At 39.0% G+C, this 15,971-nt stretch overlaps 1 protein-coding gene across 1 annotated transcript in view; it reads right to left on the minus strand.

The window, feature by feature from the left end:
• LOC150081592 (inactive pancreatic lipase-related protein 1-like) overlaps window positions 1-15,971 on the minus strand; it is a 41,658-nt gene that overhangs the window by 15,731 nt on the left and 9,956 nt on the right. The window contains exons 3-5 of the mRNA XM_090380253.1: window positions 12,702-12,948; window positions 9,203-9,394; window positions 6,811-7,032 (exon numbers count right to left, since the gene is read on the minus strand). Of these exons, the coding sequence (XP_090236379.1) occupies window positions 6,811-7,032; window positions 9,203-9,394; window positions 12,702-12,948 (661 nt within the window). The remainder of the gene's footprint in view (window positions 1-6,810; window positions 7,033-9,202; window positions 9,395-12,701; window positions 12,949-15,971) is intronic.

The raw sequence follows: 15,971 nt of genomic DNA on the forward strand, positions 1-15,971 counted from the left end.
GGGTAAGTGGAGTGGTCTACTTGAATATGCGTTTGCCGAATTACTGGAATTGTCGTTCGAATGCCCTTTGCCATGGTCGTGATAGTGTTAACGAAGAACTACATTATGATTGAACAGCAAGTGTAATTCTGTGCTTCTCTGCTGGAATTTGACAATTTGGCTGTTCGCTAACTTGATGTTTGTTGGAATTGATCCAGAAAATGGTATTGCGCTTGTTGGTGGACATCCTAGGAATACTCGCAATCTCATCGCTCTGGGTTTCCTTATTATCTAAATGATGTGGAGAACTTGCCCCGTAACAGACTTGCAAGGGTGCACTCGAAACGGTAGACTGACAAAGAGGTATTTTTTCACATATCCTTATATTTTAAAAAACATGAATCTCCTGGATCGGGGAAATAAGAAACGCCTAGTGCAGGTGGTCTCCAGTCTTTTTCAGAATGCTACCCATTTTGACAATTTCGAAAATTCAATAAGGCTTCGTGACCAAAGTCATTTCGAACCCTGGGAAATGGGAATGAAATGACTGGAAAAACTTTTTGAAAATTATGATGACAAATGAAAGCTGTTTTCATGTTACACCAAAGGGAAAATAAAGTACATCACTTCTTAAATTTATTGCGCTAAGTATTTAAATGATATTGCAATTCATTTAATTTTATCGATCCCTTGGAAAAGACAGTCCTTTGCGTTTTTGTTATAATTATAAAAGTAAATCCATACTTGATATACTGTATTTGTTCGAGATACCTTTTTCAAATAAAGGACGAATAAAATTTATAGTACACTGCTGTACTAATAACAAAAACACATGTACATAAGTAAGATTGCACAAAGAAAACGTGTTCTCAATTTAAAGAAAATATCTGTTGACGTGAACTACTTCATATGTAAATAATGGGTATTATAGTACTTTGGTACATTTGACAAATGGTGAAATGCACGTGGCCTGTAACTGCCGTCATACTGATCGATCTGTTTAATCATGACAGATTTATCTACTTTCCAGTGGGTTAAGTTGTAACTGTAAATCGAGGATAATCTTATATAATTAATTCATCTTTAAATTTTAATTAAATCATCCTTATATGGATGATATCTACACTGTATTCATCGAACCACTCCTACCCAATGCGGGCGCGATGACACGACGCATTATAACTTGTTTATGCCCACGTATATTACTATACTGAAATAAGTAATTAAAATTATTTTCTTAATTGTTTTTGTTGCTTGCCATGTATTTTAATTTAGTGAGAAGACTTATTTGTGATTATCTTTACACATGCAAGCAGTTTCTGCGACAACCCACTATACTACCCAAATGAATCAATCTGATAAATTGTTACATCAAAAAAGTTTAGGTGCCACAGAAACAATAAATAACGTTATCATAAATAAAAATTAAATAAAAAAATGTAAACCTTTGCTTCGTTAACGCTGTGATTCAGTTTTTCGGATTGTTTTGATATCATCAAAATCATTCTTTCACTTTTTGCCAGATCACAAAAGGTTCGATTCGGTTTTCAGCTACAAGGTCTTTTTCTCGATATCCTGATTTTATCACATAATCAATACACCTTTTTCTTGTTCAGGGTTTATATTTTCTGTGGGTTTTCTTATCGGTTCTTTTACATCCTTTGATTTATATGCAGCGCTCCTTGTTCTAATTTCCTCTTTTTGTACCCAAATCATTTCTACCGGGTTTAGTTCACAGGGATAAGGTGGCAGTCGTATAACCATATGGCCTCTGATGCTTGCAAGACCATCTGTGTTTTAAAGATATACCGGTAATATACACTGGTCGACAAAATTAACAAAACACGTAGAAAGCGTGATGTAACTCGTGCAGCTTGTGATGAAGCTGGACAAAATTTGGTGTGGTGGTGTACCAAAGAATAACGATGAAATAAGAAGACAGCGAGAAACTTCGAGCAGATATAAGGGACATTTATAGGGGTTGTTTGTTTGTTAGTTATTTGGTTTTTAGGAGCATTAGCAACTAAGGCCATATTGCTCCGGGGATATGCGGTGGTCATTCCCTGATCTTTCCGCATCCTCCGTATTTGGTGGTCACGGGCTCGAACCCCGGTCTAATCAAGAAGCGTGTGCTACGCACTGCTGCTCCTGCCCACCTGGCTACGGAGGCGCCATAGGGGTTGTATAGAATTACCAAAAATGTCACATTACTGAAGGCAATATATACAAGTTGCTTCAAAATATGGTCACAGGACATCAATAATACGGCATAATCCCCTATAACGGCTAAACAGGTCTGACAGCGATGGACCATGCTCGATATAAGTATGTCTATAAGATCATGGCAAGAAATCCCATTCTTCCACCAGCACAGAACTTAGTTCACCAAGTGACTAAGTATCGACTGTCAGCGCGCAGTGCGACGCACAAGGGCGTCACATACATGTTCGATCTGATTAACTGTGATCGTGCTGGCCACGGCAGTCGTTTGATATCTTCAGTTTCAAGATATTCCTCCACCACTTGAGCTCTCGCTTTTGAGCATTGTCGTGCATGAAGCGAAACTCTGAGTCAACCGTATCCTTAAAAAGTCACATATGATTCGAGGATCTGTTTTCGGTACCTCTGCGCAGTTACGGTAACCCTATCGAAAACATGGAGGGGAAGTGCAGCCGTTGATCATTATTTCGCCCCATGCGAGAACACAGTCTCTACCATAAGTGTCCCTTTCCCTGATCTTGTAGGGATGGTAGCTCATTCCTCGTTGTCTCCAGATGAAATAACTTATAGAATCTGTTTTTAGGCTAAAACTGACTCATCAGAGAACAGAACTGTACCCCTTTTGTCAGGGCTATAGTTCATGGTACCAGTTTCAAGGGCTCTGCAGTGGTTTGGGGTTAATGGGATACAAACCTTCCATTAGCTTCCCTGCGTAGAAATCCACTTCAAATGAGCCTTCTCAACACAGTCCGGTTGGAAATGTTTTCAATTGTGGACGCAGAAACCTGAGAGACAGTTGATGACAGGACATCGAAGGGTTCTGTCTTGCTATTAGAGCCAGAAAGCGGTCTGTTGTGATTAACGTAGCCCACAGGTGACCTTGACTAGTCTTCGTTGTAATGGTTCCTGGCTCCTGAAACTGCTTCCATAGTGCCAAGATGACACTACGTGACGCATTACCCCAACGTTCTACTTCCGCCTGCGACTTGTTTATTTTTATTATTATTATTTAACAGTATTTTTCCGTCGTTTTACGATGGGTTATACGATAGTATTTTCTTAATATGCTACTTTATTCATTAACGATCATGTTAAATGTAGTTAAAACAAAGATATTAATCATGATTTTGAAATGGCTCAATCTAAAAAGTAAGTTTTTATCGTGCACATGGATTTTATTTAATAAAAGACACATGCTGCACTTATTAAACTGTCTTGTGCGATTCTCAAGGTTACTAAGCTTGGCCACTCATGCACTAGGTATTCATTCCTAAACCCATCATAAGACCGTACAAGACCTAATTATGTTGTCAGAATGATATCTCGTGAAGCAGCCCTCATCGTTTCACACCAAATCCCTTTGTCAACAGTCTAGTCATCTCCATCCCAGGCATGTTTAGGACTGATGAGGGTGTGGAATAAAATGATCGCAGAACGTTGAGATTCAAAGTTTGGTTTCCATTATTCTACATATAACCCCCACCGTTTGTCGAATTTCGGTTTCAAATTGGAAAACAAGTGCTTATGGGGCCATCAGAAGCATGAATCCGTGACAGATGGCTAGAATAAAATTATGTGGTCGGAGAAATCCCTGTATATTCTACCTGGCCACTACGATAGCTAATAATTCACTTCCCTTCGGAACGTTATTGTTGCCATATACACCGATGAGTCAAAAAATTATGACCACCTACCTAATATGATGTTGATCCTCCACGTGCAGCCAAAACAGCTCCTACCCGGCGAGGCATGGACACTACAAGATTTCTAAATGCGTCTTGTGGTATCTGGTACAACACGTAACCAGCAGATCCTTTAACTCTTGTAAGGTCCGTGGTTGAGCCACCGTAGATCGGAGTTGCTGTTCCAACACAAACCACAGATGCTCGATGGGATTCGGATTGATGCCTGGGGAATTTGGAGGCCAGGGCATTACCTCGAAGTCTTCCTCATGTTCCGCGAACCAGTCTCGAACAATCCGGGCAGTGTGGCATGGCGCATTATCTTGCTGAAAGACGGCACCGCCACAGGGGAAAAAGACCGTTGCCATGAAAGGGTGTATCTGGTCAGCAGTGAAGTTTATGTATGTGTGTAGGGCGGCACCTGGAACGTTAGTTCATCTCCGTCTCGTTTCACTTTTAAGTTTCAGGACCCTATAGAAATGGCCAGAAATGAACTGTCTGTTTGGCTACCCGGAATCAGCAGGTCGGAAACGCGCCACCACCACCACGGGAAGGTAGACCAGGGGCTACCAGCCAGCAACAGCAGCAGAAGAGAGGGACGCTAAGAACCAAACAAAGTTGGAGCCAAAGACTCTGTTCAAAAATTGTTAAAAAAAAAGTATCTTAACAACTATACAAAAATTAAATACTGTACACAAGTTCGGTGAATTGGAAAAGTTCGGTGAAATACAAGCAGTTTCTCTTGACATCTCAAAGGCTTTCGATCGTGTTTGGCATAAAGGTCTTCTAAACAAGCTTCCATCTTATGGTTTGCCAACTGTTTTTTGTAATTGGTTATCCAGTTTTCTCTTTGATCGCTCACTGAGGGTAATAAAATAAATAAATTTTCTGTTTATACTCCGGGACGACCAAACGGTCAGAGGAGTTCACAAGATAGACAGAATACAAGAAACAGCACCGTATTCAGCAGTCAGGGGCTTGAACCCCGGTCACTCAAGGCACGTGTACTTATGCACCCGCGCCCCTGACCACTAGGCTACGGCGGCCTTAACCATTAGCCACCTACGGCCACCTACCATTAGCCACCTAATGGTAGGTGGCTTTCTGTCTTGTAACTACTCCACTAATGCTGGTTTTCCTCCAAGTTTCAGTTCTTTCCCTCACTCTTTTCTTCTTGTATATTAATGACCTTCTTCCATTGACTGGAAATCCTATCCATAGTTTTGCCGATGATAGCACACTGCATTCCAATTTCCATTTTGAGAAATCTTGCCCTGCTCAATCAGCTTCAACTTCTCGAATATCTGTTACCAATTCCTTAAATACCTTTCTCCAGGTAATTCCCCAGTGGGGCAAAGACAACTTAGTGGATTTCAATCCTTCTAAAACTCAGTCTTGTCTTATATCTCGCAAAAAAAAAAAAAAAAAAAGGATTCTTCAGCTCCTATGCTTATCTTTGGTGATGCTATGATTTCTATGCAAGTTGATATATCTCTTTTGGGGATTACCCTGACTATTCTCTTGGCACAAGCACATTACAAATGTTGCTTCCTCTGCATATAAAAAACTTGGTTTTCTCTTTCGCTCTCGGCGTTACTTTTCTTCCAAACAGCTGTTCACTCTGTACAAATCGCAAATCCGCCCTACCATGGAATATTGTTCTCACATCTGGGGCGGTGTCTCCAAAACCTCTCTCAGGCTTTTAGATTCCATTCAGAAGAGAGCAGTTAGGTTAATTAATGACTCATCTCTAACAGAGTCTCTCCACTCGCTGTCTCATAGACGTACTGTTTCTGCTGCATTCCTTTTCTACAGATATTTCCGTGGGCACTGCTCTTCTGAATTGGCTTCTATAATTCCTGCTCTCTCTTTCAAAACAGTCCGAACATGTGCCGCTACCAGCCAACATCCATTTACTGACCAAATTCGAACTCACAGAACCAACTTTTCATCTTCCTCGTTTATTCATTCAACTGCCGTTTTCTGGAACAACCTTCCTTCATACGTATTTCCTGAAAATTACAGTCTACAGAAGTTCAAGTCTAATGTCAACAAATATCTCCCTCGTCTTCTCAACCTTCAACCCAAGCACTATACTATAGATTCTAGTACTTCTCGTTTTTGGGGTTTTCATGAAAAAAAAAAAAAAAAAACTCTCCGAGAAACAACAGGAGGGGAACGTTCCCCGGTACCCCTAGCCTAAATCCGCCATAGGGAGGAGGCAGCAGAAAGTTTGAATTTAAATCAAAACTTGAAATCAGACATTGAAATCCCATTTTTATGCGTGTAAACTGGCTAACTTATCAGTTATTTATGACTGCTTTATGTTAATTTAATCTGATTTACCTTGAATGCTATTGTTTTTATTACTGATATTTCAGCGTTTTGCTGTATTGTTCAGTAATAAAATTGATCTCTAAATGGACCGTTCACAAATTTCATAATGCAAAAGAAGGCAGATAAAATGTTATATTGCATTATCGGTCGGAATAATCGTATACATTTTATTATGCAACAATTATTTTTAATAAAAATTAATAAATAATATTGCTTAAATTGATAAGAGAGAATTGAAAAGGTTAAAAAAATCAAGTTGCGTAATTTGTGAAAGGTCCGTATGGTTTTCTGATTTACTTGGCAATATTTAGTCACTTTGTTCCGATAATTTCATGATGTGTTAACATCATCAGAAAAATCATCGAGCGTAGTTTGTCTATCATCGTATGTACATACACAATTTTCGGATTTACTGCATAGTCACTGCTGTCAGACTAGATAGATAAAGTTAATTAGATCTCTATATGTTTTAATGTTATTTCCTCAAATACTGATAAAAAGTAAAGCAGTTCTAGGTTTTAAGTGAAAAAACAAAAAAAAATCTTTTTTTTTTTCTTGCGCTTTCTTTAGAAATGAAGAATTGTGTACTTACCACAATAAGGAACCTCACTCCGAGTAACTAAATACAGTTTCCCTCTACCCTTTGCACGGTCGCTGTAATAGCCCATCCTTCCACATTGATTGTCGCAGTTGCATAAGCCTTTATGAAAATCATCGAAACCATTGGGGCAACTGTAAGCTCGGAATTCACACTTGTTTTCAATAGTTTCTGTGTAGTAATATGGAGCTCGCATATGTTTGCACGTCACAAAACCTGTGTATAAAATTATAGCGTTTAAAAAATTAAACCAGAACATAATGTTGAATATATAAAGAAGTCAGTTTTAATTACAGCTGAAAGTAATTCATATCATATGATTATTAGCGAAACTACCTCCAGAATTGAAGAAGGAAGTGCGTTAAAAACGGTCACAGGCCATAAGATAGAAGCTTCTTTAGAAGACTTTTATGCCAAACACGATCAAAAGCTTTAGAAATTTCAAGAGGAACTTCTTGAGTTCATTAAATATTTCATCGAATTCGTCCAAAGAGGGGTAACAAAAGCCAATATAGCTAGGCGATTTGTTCATTACTAGAATACACTGAATGATCACTGCATTATGACCACCTACCAAATACCATGTTGAGCCACTATTCACCTAGACATTGACTCCACTAGATGTTTGAAAGCGTTCATAGAGACCTGCAGCGATGCTGCCTGCAAGGTTTTCCACAGCGTTGGAATAGCTGACGGTTGCGTGACGCCTCACTTCCTTTTCCAAAACATCTTACAGGTGTTAAATTGGATTAAGGTCAGGCGAATTTGGAGGCCAATCAAGATAGGTGATATCTTCACTGTGTTCCTTGAACTACTCGTGCCCAGTGTGGGCCCGATGACACGGCGCATTATCGTCTAGGAAGATCCCGTTTCTGTCCGGGAAAAAAGTGGAACATGGCAGGGTGCACATGCTCTCCTAACATCTGCCGTTAGACTTCACGAGTGAAACATTGGTCCTTACCCACCAGGGATCCTAGTTCTTGCGAGCAAAACGTGTCCCATATTAAGCAACCACCGCCACCTGCCTGGACACCAGTGGGCATCATGCACGATGGGTCCATAGACTCTAGTGTTGCTTGCGCCACGCACGAAGGCATCTGTCGGTGTGTTGCACCAGGTATTTGGACTCATCCGACCAGCACTCTTGTTTCCAGTCCTCCAATGTTCAGTCAGAGTGTTGTTGACAACAGCATTCGCCGTCGACGATGATCGCTCACACTGCACACTCAGACGTATGGAGTTCCATAACAGATGACGCTGTGGAACCGCATACGTCTGAGTGTACGGCGCATCGTCATTTGCGATAGTGTTCTTGCATTCCCGATATTGTACGATGTGAACTGTCTCACAGCTATCTGCCGTTGAGCCAATACAACGCGCCGCACTCTTCTCTTACCACAAACATCTATCTTGCATAATCCTTTAGAGTTCTGTCGACGGGAGGTGGTTTCACCCGTTCGACACCATTTTTGTACACCTTAACCACAGTGGGCCGTGAGCAATTCAAAAAACATGCTATTTCCGATTTGAAAGCGCGATGCACGAGCTCCCACGATCATGTCCTTTTGAAACTCCTGATGTCTTTATTATGTCCCATAACTGTTCATCATTTTACTTGCACGACCAGATGCAAATTATCACTGGTTTAGCGTAGTAAGCTGTTCGGCTTTTTATACTGAGAGCTATGCGGCATAGTCCTTTACGGATGTGCTGGTCAAAATCCAGTGATCATCGACTGTGCGTTGCCTCCATGGTTGACATGGTTCAGATTGACAGTTTGGGGAAATCAGCGAATCCTCCTTCACCTATGTGAAGGAGTCACATATGTAGTTAATTTAATATATTTTATTTCGTTGCTATTTTTTTATTTATTTATTTATTTTTTGTTGATGCTCAAAAGCCCGATCTGTCTTGCACCGATATGACTAATAAAGCCAGTTTTAAATGCATTTAATAAGGCTGCTTTCCGTTAGCGCTTTCTTTTTTAATGAACTGTGGAAAAACAACTTGCAAGTTCTCTTCTGCATGCCTTCGCGTCTTACACAGTGGTTGTAATCGATTTTCTTCTGTGCGGTGTAAGAAAATGCCAGGGTTCAAACTCCCACCTACTTACATTATTTTTCGAAAAAAAAAAAAAAAGAAGTAAAACCCAGTCTTTATACTGAAAGTTAATTCTATAACAACTTTAGCAGTAAAAATTGATTAAGAAATAAGAATTATTGCATGTGTTTTCAAGTGAGAGGTTCTCATACGTGAATGCTATTTTTAAGATATGTGCATAGTGTTATACATGGAAATATTTTACTAAACCTCATATGGGAGAAGAAAATTTTACACAATAATAAACAAAAATTTTGGTTTTTTAATTAGTCAAAAAGTTACTTACTGCAGCCCGGCTGAGAAATTCCACCATTAGGATAAAAATCAACATGACCTAATGCTTCCTTCATTCCAAGGTCTCCAAACAATACGCTGCTTCCCCCACTAGTATGCATGACATCCACGAAATCTGCGTCTTTGGAGGTAAGGTGAACTTCCTCACCTCTATTCTCAAAAAACAGTGCAGCGGGGTCAAGGGCTGTAAAGAATATAAAAGAATCATTCAGAGGACATTGCGGGTTCTGCAAGTAGGTTAAAAATTGTAGCTTTTAAAATCCTTTGCTACTTAAATGAAAAAGGAAAATTATGTTCCTTTTTACGAGTAAGTTCACTTACTGGGTTTTTCATCACAGAATGAAAGTTACAGTAATACAGTTCAAAATATATTTTTTGGCATATAAGGCTTAATGTCTAAGTTTGCATGATGCGAAGGTTGGCAGGGTGATTATTGTCAGTATGCTATTGATATATGAGAAATTGAGGCAGGTGGACTTGAGAATTGGCAACTGAAGTTTAACATTGAAAAATGGGAGGTATTTCATATGGGTAGCACAAAATAATGAAGTCTTTCTTACCAAGAAGCGTTAAGGACTTCAAATAGATTGAGCAACCTAAATACTGATGTCATCTTCACTCTTTTTCGGAAACACAAATAGGTGGAAATGAATTTAAATTGAGAATGACGATTTCAGGATAGATTGTGCAGAAAATTGCCTTCGGACAGAGGGTACTTGGTTATTTGAACGAAATTCCATCTGGTATTGTGGAAGTGGGATTGCAGGAATCTCCTGAAACTGCACACATTTTTTTCTCTCCTGAGTGTCAGATAAAACCACGAATTTCCAGGGAAAAAGAAAAAAAAAAAAAAAAAAGCAGGCAGCCCTCTCTCCCCATTTGAGAGCCCATAAATGTTCCTCCTGGTCAGACCGGAAATATCCTTTCAGCTTTGTTTGGCAAGGGGAATCTAACTTGTACTGTTTCCTCACTCATATCTAATGAATGTCATTAGCGAGGGTAACATCTAATGATAAATATCTAATAGCAAAGTTTTCGCGTATTCGCTGGTAATTATAATTACAAATTCAAATACGCTTTGCCATTTAAAATTTCAAAGCATATTTCAAATACGATTTGCCATTTAAAAAAAAAAAACAAACAAAAACTTCCCATTTCACCCATCCGGTCACTCCAAATGTTTGTCTAGTTCAGCCTTAAATTTATTTAAGCTATCACCTTCCACAACATTGCTGGAACAGATGGAAGTCTGTTCCAGCAATAAACTACCCGCTGGCTAAAGGCAAACTTCCGCACATCTATTCTACAATTGTCTTTCCTCAATTTGAACCTATATCCTCTCAGGTTATCTGTTTCCGAAACCATTAGTGATAATTAAATTTATTGCATTTAAGGACTGTAGGATCGTTTTTTTAATTTGTAACGACTGATCATTGTATTGTGTAACGACTGACGTAGTGTAATTTGTTACACTACGTCAGTCGTTACACAACACATGAATTTGCCATTCCTGTAAGTGTTAAAGGAATCTCTGGATCATATTAATGACTGCTACCTTTGTTCCGTAATTGTAGGTTAAAACACGAAGAACAAGCAGGGCATTGTGTATCCCAACAACATTACTTCAAATAGGGGCCATAAATTTAAGTTACGGGGGAGAGATGTTTAGACTGGATTGCAGGAAGTTTTATTTTAACCAGAGAGTTATAAATTACTGGAATAAGTTACCTACATGTGTGGTTGAGGTTGACAGTTTGGGGAAATTCAGAGGTCAGCTGGATAGTTACCTATGGGAAGAAGGAAATGCATAGGTTGCTTATTTCCTTTTATTTTATTATTATTATTTTGCTTTTTTTTGGCTGGTGCAGCATAAGCCTTAGGCTGCACCAGCCAAAAAAAAGCCACTACCCAAAGGATCTGCAGAGCTTTTAGGGCTTAGACTGAAATCCACGAATCTGCTGGATCTAGGAATAGTCTGTTCATGATATATATATCGCGAAAAGGAATTGGTTCGCCATTTTTCTGAATAATGTTCACTGATACATTTTCTATAAACCAACAGAGTTAGGCTATTTATTGACTCATCGAAGCAAAGTCTCAGAATGTTCTCCTTCATAATGGAAACAAGTATGCATCCATTCCTGTAGCCCATTCAGTACACTTAAAAGAAAACTACGAAAATGTTGAACTTCTTTTTGAAAAAAATTCAATACAAGGATCATCGTTGGCTACTGTATGGGAATTTTAAGTTATTGGTCTGTTACTCGACCAGCGACTTGGTTACACAAAAATGTTTTGATTTCTGGGATTGTCGAGCGAGTGATACAATCGAACAATAAGTGAGCATGGAGAAAGGAGTGTGGCGACCAAAGGCACCAATTTCAAAGAACATCCAAAGACGAGCCATTAGTAGATCGAAACAAATGTTATCTCCTCTGCATATAAGTAAGGTTTAATGAAACAATTCGTCCAAACCCTAAATAAAGAAGGAAATTGTTTCGAGTATGTTTTCACTAAGTTCTCATCGCTTACATATGATAAAATTAAAGCAAGAATTTTTGTTGGACCTCAAATCCGCAAGCTTCTGCTAAATTCTGTATTTGAAAAATCTATGAACCATAGAATATGTAAGCGATTACCATCGCTTACATATTCTATTTACTAAAAATGTAGTACGCAAATAGAATATGTAAACGTAATCTATTTGCGTACTAAAAATGTAGTACGCAATTTTTTGGGAAACAATAAATGCCCAGATTATGACACGATCATGATTGACGTGCTGGACAAATTCAGAAAACTAGGCTGCAGTACAAGTACACTTTCACTCTCGTCTTCACTCTTTCCCAGAAAATTTATATAGTGAAAAGTGAAGAGCAGGGGGAAATATTCCATCAGGATATAAAATAAATGGGAAAAAAAAAGTACCAAGGCGGGTGAAATATAAATATGATGGACGACTACTGCTGGATTCTAAAACGAACGGCAACGAAGCTATCTAACTGAGAAAGTCAAAAGGCGCGAGTTTAACCTAGTCTAGTGTATAATAAATCCAGATTGCGGCCATCTGCTCTTGATAGGAGGAGGCGTAGCCTCTGATATTTCTGTTTTTATGTATTTTATCGGTATTGTTATATAAACGTAATCTATTTGTAAAAATACAAAATAAAACAGAAGCACCTTTAGCAGTATTTAATTTTTTTTTTTTTTTGTTTGTAAAAAATTCTGACGTGATAGAGCAAATTTAAAGTCATTTTCGAAATTTTCATTAAAATGTAGTTCAGACTTCTTATCAGCAGTAAAACATGAGAGAATTTTTTGTAAAATGCAGAGTCACCTGTAAATTGGGTGAAACGGTAATCTGTCATTCTTCTGGTTTCTTGTATTTTTTTCCGTGTTTGGATGTCATTTATATTTATCAGATGTTGAACAGCTGTTTGTTCATTTTGTATGTGTTTTTGTGTACTATATATGCACACACACACACTTACCACTAATGCGTCCTAATTTTAATGCATACGAATCCCTTAGTCTCTTTCCTGCAAATCCTGCTATGTGGGCTCCAAGACTAAATCCAATGATGTGAACAAGACTTGTATTTACACCTCGTTTCTCATTCAGTAATTTAATTAGTTCCGCCATCTGCCTTCCAACAACTTCTGTATTTACAGCTGCTTGCATATAATTTATTGTAAAGGCCCCATTTGCCCATCCTGTTATTATAACGTTGGCATCCTCCTGCAAAGATCATCAATTAGGAATAATAAAATAAAATGTACTCTTAATCATAGAACACGTAAGTAACTGAGACGTTCCTTTTTAATTTTACTTTACACATGAGATAATTTTTTACACAATTTTATTACACATGAGAGTGCGTGTGATTACATGTTTTGCACATTTAGCTAATATTATCTTTATAAAATTCATTTAAATTGGTATCAGAAAAAGTTTAAAACGGGAAAGAGATGTATTAATTGTATGATAGTTATTCCATATCAGTTAAGAGTATAAAAGATAAAGCTATTCTAGATTTACTGCAATTCATTCTCATAAAAGCTAAGTTAAATAAGTAAATTGTTTATTTAGCGAATCTTCTCTCAAGTAGTATACGCCAATGAGGCAAAACATTATGACCAGCGACTCGTTATGCAGATCAAAGCAACTGAAGGTGAACTACGGCGTGTGCGCGGGTCGGGACACGGTGTAAAAAAATACCGGATACTGAGTTCCGATAATCAGTGTTACTCTTGTTCTTCAGATGGGAAACGTAGCGAACTTAAACGAGTTTGACAAAGGCCAAATTGTTATGGCCAGACGACTGGGTAGGAGCATATCCGAGACGGCACGGCGGTTGGGATGCTCACTGTCAGCAGTGGTTAATACCTACCGAAAGTGGTCCGAGGAGGGGGAACCCACGAACCACCGGCGAGGTGTTGAACGACCACGGCTCATCGATTCTCGAGGTGGCCGAAGGCTCTCCCGGATGGTACGTGGCAACAAAAGGGCGACTGTGGCGCAACTCGCCGGTAATTGGAATGCTAGTGACAGGAGTAATGTGTCACAACACACAGTACATCGAACCCTGCTGAAAATGGGGCTACGTAGCCGAAAGTCGTCCGGTCCGGTCCGATGAATCACGTTTCCTGTTGCACCATGTGGACCGCCGGATACGTGTGCGTCGTTTACCTGGGGAAGTGATGCCTCCTGGACGCACCATGGAACGAAAAAAAAACCAGTGACGGCGGTGGTTTCATGCTTTGGGCGATGTTCTTTTGGGATACCCTGGGTCCAGTCATTCACATGTCGGGAACTCTGACGTTTAGCATTTTTTTTTTTTTTTTTTAAGAGTGTAGAGTGTGTTTAGTGTCAAATGGCACCAGGGGTTTCCCCCATCTCCGCTACCACTTACCTTTTTTTTTTTTTTTTTTTTTATGAAAATCCCAAACACGAAAGGTATCAAAACCTATAGTACTTAGTACCGTGCATGGGTTGAAGGAGAAGTATGGGGGGAGGGGGATGCCGGAAACTTTGCTCTAGAGACTAAACATGGGTTTCACCACTTCAAGCCTCCAATAAGCAAAGTGGTGGTATTTCACCGGTTGATGAAAGTCATCTACCACCTGGTAACCAAACATAATTGCTGATCAGGTACACCCTTTCATGGCAACAGTCTTCCCCTCTGGTGGTACCGTCTTTCAGCAGGATAATGCACCATGCCACACCGCCCGAATTGTTTGAGATTGGGTCGCGGAACATGAGGAAGGCTTCCAGGTATTGCCCTGGTCTCCAAATTCCCAGACATCAATCCCATCGAGCAACCAGTTTGTATTGGAACAGCAACTCCGATCTGCGGCGTCTCAACCACGGACCTTACAGGAGTTAAAGGATCTGATGGTTACGTGTTGGTACTAGATACCACTAGACACATTTAGAAATCTTGTAGTGTCCATGCCTCGCCGGGTATGAGCTGTTTTGGCTGCACGTAGAGGACCAACATCATATTAAGTAGGTGGTCATAATGTTTTGGCTCACCGGTGTATATGTTACCAATGTCATTATAAAGAATCACAGGTAAAAGAAAGTTTTTCTTTAATCAGATCGGCGTATTAAGAAAAAACGTTTTTAAGTAAAAGAATTGGCTATAAAGAGAACATTAAAAAATAATAAAACATCGAAAATTGTTAATACGTATTAACTTCTATCTTTGAACAGTGTAGAGTTTAGTTCTAAAGAACTTAGTTTAACTGCTATAACAATTAGGTTAGCAGATGCCACCAAAATGTAGTCATAATAAATTAAATGTTTAGATATTAACTTGGAAGGTAGCACTCTGATGTTTCTCTCTGTATATATTTTGTAGAGAGAATATATCAATTTGTTTTCAAAAAATCACCGAGAGTCAACAAAGAACACTTCATATGTCTTTTCAAAGGATACCACGGTTCCTCAACTTGTGTGTGCGCTTTAGGGTACCCCAACTTGCCCAAACAAGACAATTTCTTAATTAAAGGGGGAACAGAGGGGAAACAGAGATTGCTTAATTTACAGCATCATTATGTCTAATATAAAATATATATATATTACCAGATATAAAATTAAGATACAAAGTAGCTTACCAGATATGAATTGCGAACTGATCTCCCTTCAGCGCCTTATACCCCAACCCCAGTCAGGTTTCCCTCCACTCAAAGATATCTATTGTGTTAAGGGCGTGCAATGCACTCTTTCGGAGCTGTTTTTCCGTATAGATATCGATTAGCACTTCCTCTCACCAGTCTCGTTGCGCTTCTTTGAACTCTTTCTAGAAGCTCTCGATCTTTTTTTTTTTTTTTTTTTTTTTTTTTTTCAGTGTAGCTCCAGACCTGAACACAGTACGTATTCTGATGCGGTCTCAGCATCGTCTCATATATTGGGTCCACGACATCCTTTTCTCAATTTGCGATATTAGCATTAAACCTTCACTGTTGAGAACCTTATTAGGTTCTCATCACTGAAGACATAGGCGAAACAGGCGCAAACCATTTCAACTCCGAGTAAACTGTATACTAGAATTTTTTATGGTGGGGGGGGAGACGAATAAAATACGAAATAAATAAAATACCAAAGAACCTTGCATACTAAACAAAACCAAACCAAACCATCGACTTGATAACTTAAAGACAGCCCGTTGTTATTTTCTACATTTATTAATGATATTGATGACGGTATGTCAGGCTTAACGTCTAAGTTTGTAGATGATACACAGGTTGGCAGGGCAG

This window comes from Mastigoproctus giganteus, chromosome 8 (genome assembly GCF_048544385.1).
Source record: "Mastigoproctus giganteus isolate SK-2022 chromosome 8, ASM4854438v1, whole genome shotgun sequence".
In the NCBI taxonomy this organism is placed as follows: Eukaryota; Metazoa; Arthropoda; class Arachnida; order Uropygi; family Thelyphonidae; genus Mastigoproctus; species Mastigoproctus giganteus.